Below are 14,639 nucleotides of genomic sequence, written 5' to 3'. Positions count from 1 at the left end.
TAGGGTGGCAGGTGAACCAAGAGTGTCTTTCCGCCGTCCACCTAACCTTCGTAACCTCTTGGTTCATCCCCATGAAATCGCCAAACCACCTTCCCTACCCTCTGGCTCCTACCCTTGTAACCGCCCCCAGTGTAAAACTTGTCCTATGCACCCTCCCACCACCACCAACTCCAGTCCTGTAACCCGGAAGGTGTACACGATCAAAGGCAGAGCCACGTGTGAAAGCACCCACATGATTTACCAACTGACCTGCCTACACTGTGACGCTTTCTATGTGGGAATGACCAGCAACAAACTGTTCATTCGCATGAATGGACACAGGCAGACAGTGTTTGTTGGTAATGAGGATCACCCTGTGGCTAAACATGCCTTGGTGCACGGCCAGCACACCTTGGCACAGTGTTATACCGTCCGGGTTATCTGGATACTTCCTACCAACACCAACCTATCCAAACTCCGGAGATGGGAACTTGCCTTCATCCTCTCTTCTCATTATCCACCAGGCCTCAACCTCCGCTAATTTCAAGTTGCCGCCGCTCATACCTCACCTGTCTTTCAACAACTTCTTTGCCTCCGTACTTCCGCCTCGACTGATATCTCTGCCTGAACTCTTTGCCTTTACAAATGTCTGCTTGTGTCTGTGTATGTGCGGATGGATATGTGTGTGTGTGCGAGTGTACACCTGTCCTTTTTTCCCCCTAAGGTAAGTCTTTCCGCTCCCGGGTTTGGAATGACTCCTTACCCTCTCCCTTAAAACCCACATCCTTTCGTCTTTTCCTCTACTTCCCTCTTTCCTGAAGAAGCAACCGTCGGTTTCGAAAGCTAGAAATTCTGTGTGTGTGTTTGTGTGTTTTATTTATTGTGCCTGTCTACCGGCGCTTTCCTGCTCGGTAAGTCTTGGAATCTCTGTTTTTAATATATTTTTCCCATGTGGAAGGTTCTTTCTATTTTATGTACATCATTAATCTATGAAACATCTATATAACTGACTGATGGAAGTGGCAGCTTACAATATTAATTAAGTGACATAGTATTACTGTAATGAAACAAGATATTTACTCGGAAAACTTTTTCACAGATTACTTTTAAACGCACAGTTTCAAAATCAGTACAGTTGTATGACATTATATCTTCAACCACAGCTACCTACTTCGATGTACATAAACTACACAATAATTTCATTGGATATGACAACATAAAATAATATTTGTGTGTTGTAAGAACACAACACATATTTCACAGTTAGGATGTCAGAGACACATGGCCAGGATAGCAGGCACCAGCGATACAACCAGCAGCTGCAGCGTGGCACAGAGAGACTTTTCTGTCTCTGCCAATTCCTCACGTCGTGGGTCGAGTCCTGTGTTGTAGTATAAAGACAAGGCTTCAGACAATGAAAACCATTTTAATTATCATTTTATACAATGCACACACACACACACACACACACACACACACACACACACACACACACACAAAATCAATCTATTCTACTTTTGTTGAATTTTAAATAAAAATAGGCAAAAGTAAACACTAACATGCAGCTAATGGATGGGCAACGCATGTCCTCACATAACAGTACCACTCTTATTCTGTTTTAAGTATATACAAAAAAACTTGGACTCTCTTATACACTCACACATCAGCTGCAGTGACAGAAATGGAATATTGTTTGTTTCAATACGCACATATGACAAAATATTTTGTTAGTGGGCGAACACCAGAATGACAGGAAAGTAACCAGTCATGCACAATATACAATGACTGTGAATTGTCTCAAAGTATTATATTGTTACATCATCAGTTAACTACAGTCTTGGTAATGATGAATATTCACCAATGTTATAACTGTAGACTAAACACCCAGATACAAATCCCAGAAAGTTTCAAATCAGCACACACACTGCTGAATTTATAATATGCATCACAAAACTGTGCCTCCTGCTCTTCTCTTCTAAGATGCCTGTGACGTACAGGGGCTACTGTGATTAAAACACTTAGACAGAGGTTTATTTCATCATGATTTTCAAATTGGTGCCTATTATTAATAAGATGTCTTTTATTTTCATCATTGAAAATATCAAAACAATTGTTTTTGCACGTACATGGTTCTCTTGTTTCACATGACTGCAGTCTTTAATGTTTTGAAGCATCTCTAATGCAACCAAACTTCCATTTCTTAGTCAGCATCACCAATGACATTCTCTATTTTTCTTCATGATTAGATGAATCACTATCTTCTTTATTCATATTACATCTACACAACACAACTCTAGGTCGAACTTCCTTCACAGTCTACACAAAGCTAATTACAATGGTGAAATTACACATAACAATGACTGTGACAACAATGATAATATTAGCAGAAACAGACCTATACGGGATAGGAATCATTACATCATAACATTTTGTAATTGCATTCCATGGAATTGTCGGAATATTCCTCTCTTTTGCATGGACTTGTAAGGTTTTTCCCCTACACACATTTGCAAGATATTGAAATATCCCTCTACTTGTCAGATTTATGACAAGTTGTACAAAACCATCCAAAACTGCACTGGCTGAAATATTAAATTACGAAAAAGAAACAGCAAATCTGGAATTTTGGACTTATCAGGTTTTCCTCCTGGATTCTTCATTTTCTAACACTGCAGACAGCCAAATAATTTAGAAACAGAAAATATACTCAAAACACAGAAGTCACAGTCTTGGGTCAAACATAACAGATTACTTTGAAGGAACATCAACTAACAATTAAGTAAGCCTCTGATGCCACTCCTGGTATGAACATTTCTTGTATGATGATCATATGTCTTCCATTAGAGACATTATCACATTTGCTATGTATCCTCAGTGAAATGTAGTCTACAGTATCGTTCCCAATGGCATAGGTCATATATCATGTGTACTTTGTACAATATGTGATCCACAGGATAAATAAATAAATACAAATACAAAAATAAACGTCTCCAAATTAAAGCAAGAAAGAGTCTGGCTACATGGGATTTTACAAGTTACGCATCTGCAAAGCATTCAGACACACCATTAAAATATGACTGAAATGGTGACACAAACACAATTAATCATTGTCAAGTACCCAAAATGGCTTCAATAAAGAAATATAAAGACAATAATACAATACTAATGAGTGACATTTTGCCAATGTTTGTCTGACGCAGTGCATTCATCATCACAGCTTGCAAGATGTCTCAGCTGTCTGGCTCCAACTGCTAAAGAATGAGCTTATGTGTGTGAGAGTTCCATCTGCGTGAGTGTGTGCATGTGTGTATGCTGCCTGTTTTTGACAAAGCCCTTGTTGGCTGAAAGCTAACTTTCCGACAGCCTTTTGTTGTGCCTTTCTGTGACTCAGCATCTCCGGTTTATGATGAGAAGCAACTATCCTTTTCATTATATTGTTACATTCCATCCTGGATTTTCCATTGTTTGATACCTCAGCTGTGTGTGACAATGTAGAAGTCTTTGTCTAATACTTAAGCTTCACACTCTTAGAGTACTGCATACCATCAACACAGGTACCTATGGTGACCCCAGACAAAAAATTGCTAGGTCTCCAAGAAGCAGCACTCATCCATTTATCATATAATATATGCTGCTGACATTCAAACTTCTCTACGAGCAACTATTAAACTATTATAAAGCTATGCAGACAATATATATCTCTACATATGGGCCATGTCTCTCTGGGATAGCAGCCCCAGACTAAAGAATATTGGCATATAACTTGACAGTCAGTTGATAAAAAATTGGCTTATAGTATCACCCTGCAAGTACCAAGTAGTGACATTTACTTTCAAATATGTGCAGCACTTTTTCATGCAACTGGGGATTTTGTTTGCACTCTCTATCCAGCATTGTTTGCAGTGCCATCCTTTGCATCTGGTGGTAAACTGTGATAAGTCATTCTCTGTGCTTTTTCTTTATCAAGTGCAAGCTTCCTACAGTGGTCTGTTTAGACGGGCTCATGTAACTTTACCACAGTGGCAAGGAATGTTATACATTCCCAGCACTCTCAGGACAAGATTATCCTTGACTGATCACAATGTTTCTTTAATTTTGATGGGTGGCTAGAAGACTGGTCTGATTTCATTCCTGTTTATGTCTCTCTATCTTGCTGGTACTTGTAACACAGAATGGAAGCAGCACTATGTGTTGATCCTTTTGGCTTGTTTGAACAGCATTGCATCTTGGTTTCCATGACAGCACTTATCTATGATCATGGACAGAATACCCACTGCTTCTGAACACTGTCATCAAATGATTAATCATGGAGCTGATGTGGCCCTTGTCTGAAATAGACCTAGCTCTGTGAACTAAGGCACTCTTCTGAGTTGGATGATGAAAGCTATGCCCATTAGGATAGATCTGTATGCATTATTTACTTGTACACAAAACAGGCAAGTTGTCCATTTGCTTTCTGTTCAAACAACACATTAAAGAGGCGTAACTTCCCTTTCACCTCCACTGTAAGTCTTATGTTAGGATGTATACCATTCAAATGATCAATGTACTGCTGCAACACCTCACTGACATGTCGCTAGATTCAAAAATGTATCATCATCATACCTGAAGGAGGAGGAGGACTGGCAGCAAGCACTATTTTATGCTTGTTCTTTAAAATCCTCCATAAGAAAGTTAGCTACAGCTTGTGACCGTGGTGAACCCATGGCTGTTCCATCAATTATTTCATAATAATTTCCACCATACACGAAGTAATTGGACATTGAAGTGTGCTGAAACAATTTCAGAATTTTAGGGGAGAAATGAGCATCCAACAGTTGTAATGTGTTTTCCACTGCTACCTTCACAAACAGGGAGATCATGTCAAGACTGAACATGGTTTAATTTGGCCCTATCCTCATCTGTTTTATGGTATCAACAAATATTCGGGAGTTTTTAATATGATGTCTACAACAGCTGATGACATAGGTGCCTATAATTTACATAAGTACTTCGCCAGCCTGTATATAGGAGAGACAACAGTATTAACAATTGGTCTCAATGGAATGCCGTCTTTATTAGTCTTAGGCAGACTGTACAGCTTGGGTGGCCTAGGCATTCTCGGCCATAAATTCATCACAAGCTTATCAGTGAAACCAGACTTCTTTAATAGGTCCCTTGTCTTTCTGGAAAGTACCAATGTTAGATCCTATCTGAGAATTCATTATGTGCTCCCTTCCAATAAAAGACCCACTTTCTTATTCTAATTTGTAGCATTGAGGATAGCCATAGTATCCTCCTTTCAGCTGATAAGACAACTAACTCTTCATCATTCACCAATGCTCTCAGTCCATGTTTCTCCCATCTGCTAACATTGGACTTAGAGGGCTTGACTGTCGCTAAAATCTAGCTAGTAGAAAGCCTTACCTCATCTACTGCTTCTTCAGGAAGATGTCAAATCTTGGCGATTGGGAGATTACGTGGAGCTGGACCAAAGTTCAGACTTTTGCTGAGAACTAAGATGGTAGTTTCATCAAGTTCCTTGTACAGAAGTTGATGAAAAAGTGGTGAACGCCGCTGGACCCAGCATTTCCTTGTTCAAGGTAAAGCTGCTCAAAGTTATCAGGCTGTTGTTTTGTTTAAATTAGCTCGATGTTTCCAGAATGAGATTTCCACTCTGCAGCAGAGTGTGTGCTGACGTGAAACCTCCTTAGCTCGATGTTGTGGACCAAAATTCATGTCTACTCATCTGAGGGCCAAAGAGAACTCCAGACAGAAGCAGATGGCAACAATATAAAGAGTGAGCAATGGCACCAAATTCATACTTCTTATGACATATCTTCTTCTTAACAAAAGCATGGCCTTTCTTCCATAAAATTCTATTCACTGCAGCAGGTTAGATGTGATATTTGACCATTGCAAACTTTGGTACAACTTCCTTGTCATGACAGTTTTGTAAAAAGCCAGATTACTCAGCAGTTGAGACTGTTCAAGAGTCAGCTTCTCCAGGTGACGAACACTGCACAATGTGTCCTCTCTGTAGAGGAAACTAATATCGCTACAAAGTTTTTGTGATGAAGTCCTTGCATGAAATGTTCTCAGTTTAACTACCCCATCAAATTCAAATAAAATTCCAAGCTTTTGACAATTGCTCCATCATTATCAAGGAGCTAAAACTGACTGTTGTGAACTGGTGAGGCTCCCACTTTTATACCCACAAGACAGGACCTGATAGTTTTACTTCATGGTGTCAACATGTAAATGGTGCATACTGAGGTGTGGCGCCCTCTACACACATAGATTTTGTTTGTGTGCTCTATCCAGAGTTGTTTGTAATGCCATCCCACACATAAGGTGATTAACTTAAGAAGTCTTCCTCTGTGCTTTGTCTTTACCAAGTAAATGCCTCCATGCATTGCCAAGCGCATAGCCCATGTCCCTACTGAAGATGTTTCCACAAAGTCTAATTTTAACTGCTTCAATGATCGCAAAGTCCCAATAGGTCAAAGCATTAGCAAGTATTCCCATTTGTTCAAACAAAAATATTGGCTTATTTAATAGACTGTGCCACGGCTGATTTACCCAAATACTTGTACTTAAGGAGACACTGATGCTCAGAGCAGCAGTTGGCAACAGTACGTAAAGACTGGCCCACATAACACTCACAAGAAATTTTATAAATTCCCAACACTCTCAGGCCTAGATTATCCTTGTCTGGTCACAACATTTCTTTATTTTCCTGGTTGTCCAGAAGGATTGTATGATATGCTGCCTGTTTGATTCTACCTATCTTGCTGGTTGTTGTGTAGAAGAATGGAAGGCGCACTATGTGTTGATCCTCTTGGTTTGTTTGAACAGCATTGCATCTCTTTGGTTTCCTAGACAGCACTGATCTAATGTCATGGACAGAATACACATTGCTTCTGAACACCATCACCAGATAATTAATCTCAGAGCCAATGTGGTCCTTGGCAAAAATAGAATGGCTTTGTATACTAAGGTGTTCAGCATAGCTCTCATAAGAGATAGATGGTGAAAACTACACCCAATGAGACACAAAAAATTAAAGAAATGTTGTGACCGGCCAAGGATAACCTTAGCCTGAGAGGGTTTGGAATCTATAACATTCCTTGTGAGTGTAGCGTAAGTTACATGGGTCTATACAGACTGTTGCCAGTTGCCACATCAAGCATCATCAGCGTCACCTTAAATACAGGTATTTGGATAAATCAGTGGTGGCACAGCCTATTGAATAAGCACAAGATTTTTATAAAAAAATGATAATACTTGCTCAAGCATTGACCTACTGGGACTCTGTGATCAGAGAAGCAGTTGAAATTAGATTTTGTGAAAACAAATTAAACAGACACAAGCTATGCACTTAGCAATGCATGGAATCATAAAATCAGTGATGGAGATAGAGTACAAACAAAAGCTATGGATGTAGAGGGTGGCACTTCAGTGTGTGTCATTTCTGTGTTGATACCTTAATGTAATACAGCCAACCAGATGCTGACCTGTAAAGTGGAAGCCATGCCATTTAATGATAGTCATTTTTAGCCTCTGATAATGGAGTCAGTCATTGAAAGCTCAGAATTTTATCCATGGCAAGTCAACTGAGAACTGTTTATGCATGTTTTCCATATATTTCTGTTCTCACTCACTCTACATAGAATCTCTTCATTTCTTATGAGTACACCTAATTTTCAGAGTCCTTCCACAGCAACACATTTCAAATGCTTGACTTCTATTGTTCTCTGGTACTCCCACAGTCAACGGCTCACTTCTTAGCAATCCTGTGCTCCAGACATGCATTCTCAGAAATTTCTTTCACAAATACACCCAATGTTTGATACTAGGAAATGTCTTGTGGCCAGGAATGTCCTTTTTGCCTGTGTTAGTCTGTGTTAAGTCTCTTTGCCTTGTCTGCCACACCTTATTTTACTCCCAAGGTTGTAAAATTCATTCATTTTGTCTACTTCATGGCCTCCAATTTTGATGTAAGGTTTATCACTACACTCAATATACTACTCCTTATCACTACTCTCAATCTACTACTCCTCATTAATTTTGTCTTTCTTCAGTTTACAGTCAATTCATATTCTGTGCCCTGTAGGCTGTTCATTCCATTCAGTATGTACTGTAACTTTGCCTCCCTCTCACTGAGGACAATAATGTCATCAGTGAATCTTCTTGTTGATGTTTTCTCACCCTGGATGTTAATCCCACTACTGAATCTATTTTTTTATTTCCATCATTACTTGTTATGTATAAATAAAACAGTAGGGCAGAAAACTGCATCCTTGTATCTATTTTTTTAAAGAATTTTGAACATCTTGCACCATTTTACACTGTCAAATACTTTTTTCTGGGTTGACAAATGCTTTGGACATGTCTTGATTTTTCTTAACTCTTGCTTCTACTAGCAAGTGCAATTTCAAAACTGTCTCCATGATGCCTTTGCCCTTTCCTAAATACAAACTGATCATCATCTAATTCACTCTCAATTTTTTATTCCATTTTTCTGTGTATTATTCTTGGTGGCAACTTGAATGCATGAGCTGTTGAGATGCTTGTCCACCCTTATCTGCCCTTGTTATCTATGGCATTGTGCAAATGACATTTTTCTGAAAGTCTGACAGTATGTCTCCAATCTCATGGATTCTACATGCAAATATGAGCAGTCATTTAGCTGCCACTTCCTCCAGTGAATTTTGAAATTATGAAGGAATGTTACTTATTCCTCCTGTATATTTTTCCCATGTCTTCCAATGCTCTGTCAAACTCTCCCTCTAATAATGGACCTGCTTTGACATACATTTCCTCTTCTATCATGTCAGCAGACAGTTCCTCCCTCTCATAAAGACCTTCAATGTAATCTTTCCATCTAACCACTCTTGTGTTTACATTTAACAGCAGAATTCCTCCTGCACTCTTAATGTTAACATATATGCTTTTAATTTCCCCAAAGATTATTTTGACTTTTCTATATGGTAGTCTGTGCTTACAACAAGCATTTATGATTTCTTCACATTTTTATATGTGTTCCACTGCCTCAATATACACATTTCATTCCCAGGTGACTCAATTTGCTGTATTCTTGAGTATTTTGTACTTCTCTCTTTCATTGATCAATTGACATATTCCTCCTGTTACACAAGGCTTTTTCACAGTTACCTTCCTTGTTCCTGTATCCATCTGTTATACTTCTGTATTGTCACTTTTATAGGGCAATTGCACTTCCTGCTGTCATATTCGTTATTGCTGTATCTTCGACCTGAGAGGACTTCAGATGCATTCTTCAGAACTTCAGTATCCCACTTCTTTCCACATTTATATTACCTGACGATTTTCTTTAACTACAGCCTACTCTTCATCACTACTAAATTGTGGCCTAAGTCTACATCTGGTCCTCCTGGGTATGTCATACAGTCCAATGCCTGATTTTGGAATCTCTGTTCCACCACAACATAATCCAGCTGGTGTCAAACACTTTGTCCAAGTCTTTTCCAAGTATACCTCCTTCTCTTGTGATTGTCAAGCAGTGAATTTGCTATTACCAGTGGAAGTTGGATGTGTACTCTATTAGTCTTTTTCCTTTCCCATTCTTACTACAGAGTCCATATTCTCCTGTACCACCACTTTAAGTTCCTTCACCTATGATAGCATACCAGTTCTCCCTGACTGTCAGAGTATCATCTCCCTTTACATAAGGGTACTGAGTTACATGTTCAGTGCCCTCATATACTCTGTCTCTTAATCTTCTGCAAAATCAAACAGTTGAAAATCCAGGCTGGAATGCAATAATACACTCCTGGAAATGGAAAAAAGAACACATTGACACCAGTGTGTCAGACCCACCATACTTGCTCCGGACACTGCGAGAGGGCTGTACAAGCAATGATCACACGCACGGCACAGCAGACACACCAGGAACCGCGGTGTTGGCCGTCGAATGGCGCTAGCTGCGCAGCATTTGTGCACCGCCGCCGTCAGTGTCAGCCAGTTTGCCGTGGCATACGGAGCTCCATCGCAGTCTTTAACACTGGTAGCATGTCGAGACAGCGTGGTCGTGAACCGTATGTGCAGTTGACGGACTTTGAGCGAGGGCGTATAGTGGGCATGCGGGAGGCCGGGTGGACGTACCGCCGAATTGCTCAACACGTGGGACGTGAGGTCTCCACAGTACATAGATGTTGTCGCCAGTGGTCGGCGGAAGGTGCACGTGCCCGTCGACCTGGGACCGGACCGCAGCGACCCACGGATGCACGCCAAGACCGAAGGATCCTACACAGTGCCGTAGGGGACCGCACCGCCACTTCCCAGCAAATTAGGGACTCTGTTGCTCCTGGGGTATCGGCGAGGACCATTCGCAACCGTCTCCATGAAGCTGGGCTACGGTCCCGCACACCATTAGGCCGTCTTCCGCTCACGCCCCAACATCGTGCAGCCCGCCTCCAGTGGTGTCGCGACAGGCGTGAATGGAGGGACGAATGGAGACGTGTCGTCTTCAGCGATGAGAGTCGCTTCTGCCTTGGTGCCAATGATGGTCGTATGATGTTTGGCGCCGTGCTGGTGAGCGCCACAATCAGGACTGCATACGACCGAGGCACACAGGGCCAACACCTGGCATCATGGTGTGGGGAGCGATCTCCTACACTGGCCGTACACCTCTGGTGATCATCGAGGGGACACTGAACAGTGCACGGTACATCCAAACCGTTATCGTACCCATCGTTCTACCATTCCTAGACCGGCAAGGGAACTTGCTGTTCCAACAGGACAATGCACGTCCGCATGTATCCCGTGCCACCCAACGTGCTCTAGAAGGTGTAAGTCAACTACCCTGGCCAGCAAGATCTCCGGATCTGTCCCCCATTGAGCATGTTTGGGACTGGATGAAGGGTCGTCTCAGGCGGTCTGCATGTCCAGCACGAACGCTGGTCCAACTGAGGCGCCAGGTGGAAATGGCATAGCAAGCCGTTCCACAGGACTACATCCAACAACTCTACGATCGTCTCCATGGGAGAATAGCAGCCTGCATTGCTGCGAAAGGTGGATATACACTGTACTAGTGCCGACATTGTGCATGCTCTGTTGCCTGTGTCTGTGTGCCTGTGGTTCTGTCAGTGTGATCATGTGATGTATCTGACCCCAGGACTGTGTCAATAAAGTTTCCCCTTCCTGGGACAATGAATTCACGGTGTTCTTATTTCAATTTCCAGGAGTGTATTATAAAAATGATAGTTGTTACTCAACATATACTTGACAAGCACAAAAAAATAAATAAATAAATAAAATACTGTCAGAAAGTTAGCTTTCGACCAACAAGGCCTCTGTCGAAAACAGACAAATACACACACAAACACAACTCACACTCACTTGACTGTAATCTCTGGCTTCTGAGGCCAGACAATGAGTCTGACCTCAGCAGCCAGAGACTGTGGTCATGTGTGTGTGTGGTTGTGTGTATGTGTGTATTTCCAACAATGGTTTCATTGGCCAAAAGCTCACTTTCTGACAGTCTCTTTTTTGTGCCTATCTGCAACTTATCTCCACTATATGTCGAGTAGAAACTATCCTTTTCATAATATTCTTAATCTTCTGCTTGTGATATAGGCATGTATACCTGAATCATTGTTGTTGGCTTTATACTGATGGGAATAATCCTATCACTGAATTGTTCATAATAACTCATTCTCAGATCTACATTCCTATTCATAATGAATATAATTTTCTGCTTCTGCTGATATTACCCCACAAGTTGCCTGACCAGAAATCCTTATCTTATTCCCAGTTTACTTCAATGTCTCACACTATATCTAGACTGAAACTCTGCATGTCCCTTTTCAGATTTTCCACTCCAACTCACAGAATGGTATCCTTTCATTGGTTATTCAATCATTTTCTTGTGGTTATTTCTCCATTTCCACTCAAGAGACACCACCTTAATGAGTCACTGTCCACATGGGCAAGAGGATTTGTGTGTTCCAATGAAGTGGAGGGCTATGCTGGTGGTAGGGTAACTGCTCACAGCATCTCCCAAGCCAGGCAAGTCTCCAAAGAGAATCCAGACAAAGTGTGTTTCACAACATCCAGTCTAGTGTCCTATCCTTTTCTTTTCCTCTCTGCATTTGCATGACAGCAGGCACAGTGCCCTGATGTGGACAGCAGAAGATCCTTGGTAACCAGAACAACGTTTATGCACATAGGGCTTAGTGTGGAGGGATTGATAGCATTCTGTAGTTGAGGTGAAGACAATATGTCTAAGGGTTAAAGTCCTGAAATAAAACTTTGGCAGGTGTCCAGGCCATAAAGTGGCAGTCCCACTAGTATACTCAGAAGGCGGTAGGCTGATAACTCTCACCACCAAAAAAATTCAAAGTACAGAAACTAGAGGAGAAATAGCCACAACACTCTTAAGAATATGATGTTTGGTGTGAAAACAAAAACCCATATTGGGATTTGAATGTAAGAACACTGAGAGAGGCTAGAAGGTTAAGACAGGTCACAAAAGATATGGAAAACTTCAAATTGGATATACTGGGATGAAGTGAAATAACATGGCCAGAATATGGAGAAGTTCAAACACAAAATGGTGGAATTTTGCGGTATGTAGGACACACAGGTGAAGATGTAATGCATAGGGATCTTGCTACCTAAAAACTGCAAAAGGAGGTTACTGGAATGGAAACCAGTCAAGAAAGAATAACAGCTGCATGCTTTAAAACAAATATGTGAAATATCACTGTAATTCAATGCTGTACACTTTCTGAAATGGCTGAAGGAGAATTAAAAGATGCATTTTGTACAGAGCTAAATGGAGTCCTTAGACAAAATTATTATAGAGAGATAACAATTTTAATGGGAGACTTGAACACAAAAATTGGTACAGAAAACACAGGGCTTGAACACATCATGGGCATAAAAACATTGAGAATAGGAACAAAACTGATGAACTGCTAACAGATATGTGTGCTGAGTCTGCCATGGTCATTGGAGGCACACTGTTTCCTTATCGCAGCTGCCATAAGATAACATGGGTCTTGCCATATTGTGTTACTAAAAATCAAATGAATGACAGAGCTCTAAGCCATAAGATTTGACACTATCGACTAAATGTCAGAAACAGAGAGAAGTGGACATTTGAAGTAACAAGCACCTAGTTTTGGGTGATTTCAAATTTAAAGCAGTGGCAAATAGAACCAAGCTCAAACACAGGCACAACAAAATAAATGTGTAAGGTTAATAGACCAATTTATCACAGGAAGATTTGTCCTTGAACTATAAAACAGATTCCATGCCATCTCTGATGAAAACTTTATGCAGAAAAGAATAAAAACAGGTTGGCAAAAATTTCAAAGTAGCTGTCTAACTTGTTCTATAAAATTTTGGGAGAGCTGTTGGCTCTCTCTAAGTCACTGGTAGGATATTTTGGTGCAGAGTCTTCTGGCCATCTTCAGGTGAACACTGATGAGCAATACACTGAGCTCCCCTATTTAAGATCCTGATTGCACATTTGTAGTGTCCTAGATGGCATTGCGTATGTGTTGCCTGAGAGCATGTACTTTTGCTGTAAGTCTGTACACTCCATGATGAAAGCTTATCTCTTTGCATGGCAAGGTTGCAGGACGATGCTGATTATGCAGAGCATAAAGTTTTTCTCTAATCAGGTCCAATGCAGAATTTAACTGGACTCTGTCGACTCAATTCATGAGGGATTCAGAAGGTTGTATTTCCTCTGATTCATTGATATTGAGCTCCAAAAGTCTGATGTATGGGCCAACATTTTTGTTTCATTATATTTCCTCAAGTGACCAGTAGAAATACAGTGTTCAGTGATAGTGGGCTTATTTGCCTGGGGAAGGTAATTATGCCAATGATGTTCTATAATGCAATCCTCCACAGTGTTCCTCATTTGCCCTATGTAAGTTTTGCTGCATTCACACAGAATCCTGTTAACATCTGCTTTGTGTAACTATAAGTCATCTTTAACAAAGCTGCTGGTATTTTGTAAGGAGATCAAAAGATTAATTTAAGTTTATGTCTTCTTAATATTCTGCCTATTTTATCTGAATCGTTTCCAATAAATGGTAGGCAAACACTCATTCTGAAGACCTCATTTACTTGCTTTTTATGTCATTTGGATGCCTGTAGCAGTGGATCAAGGTCTTATAATACCCGTCATTTATGCATCTTGGTGGCATCTAGTACACTGTAAATAAAGGTCAGTATGAGCGGCCTTTCAAAACACTGAATGTCCACTTGTGCTATCACCCTTACATCCCACCAAGATGTCTAAAAATGGCAAGCAACCATCTTTCTTCACCTCCTGCAAATTTTATTTTTTCATATATGAAGTTCACATGTTGAAGGAACTCTTGGAGACTGTCCACCCCATGAGGCCAACTTATAAAAGTGTCATCAACATATTACCAAAATACTGTTGGTTCTAAGATGGCTGAGGCAAGTGCTCGCTCCTCAAATTTTTCCATAAAAATATTGGCTGCCAGGGGAGACAAAGGACTCCCATAGTGACAACATCGATTGTTCAAAAATCTTGTTGTTGAATAAATAATTGTCAAGGAGAGAATATGCTCAAACAATGCTTTAATGTCAGCCACAAACCTATTGCCAATGAGATGTGGCGAATCCACCAAAGGCACTTCTGTAAAAACCTA

General features: G+C 40.7%; 1 protein-coding gene across 2 annotated transcripts in view; it reads right to left on the bottom strand.

The window, feature by feature from the left end:
* Positions 1-1,033: 1,033 nt before the first annotated feature.
* Positions 1,034-14,639, bottom strand: part of LOC126355433 (uncharacterized) — a 59,913-nt gene continuing 46,307 nt past the window's right edge. The window contains exon 3 of one of the 2 annotated variants that reach the window (XR_007565501.1): positions 1,034-1,360. Coding sequence is in view for 1 of the 2 variants with exons in the window: in XM_050005741.1 (XP_049861698.1) it covers positions 1,251-1,360 (110 nt within the window). In the remaining variant the exon portion in view is untranslated. The remainder of the gene's footprint in view (positions 1,361-14,639) is intronic. The other variant, XM_050005741.1, reaches the window with a different exon arrangement.

Source organism: Schistocerca gregaria, chromosome 3, assembly GCF_023897955.1.
Source record: "Schistocerca gregaria isolate iqSchGreg1 chromosome 3, iqSchGreg1.2, whole genome shotgun sequence".
NCBI classification, from domain to species: domain Eukaryota; kingdom Metazoa; phylum Arthropoda; class Insecta; order Orthoptera; family Acrididae; genus Schistocerca; species Schistocerca gregaria.
Note: the sequence above shows the minus strand (reverse complement) of the source record. Positions and strands in the feature narration are given on the sequence as shown.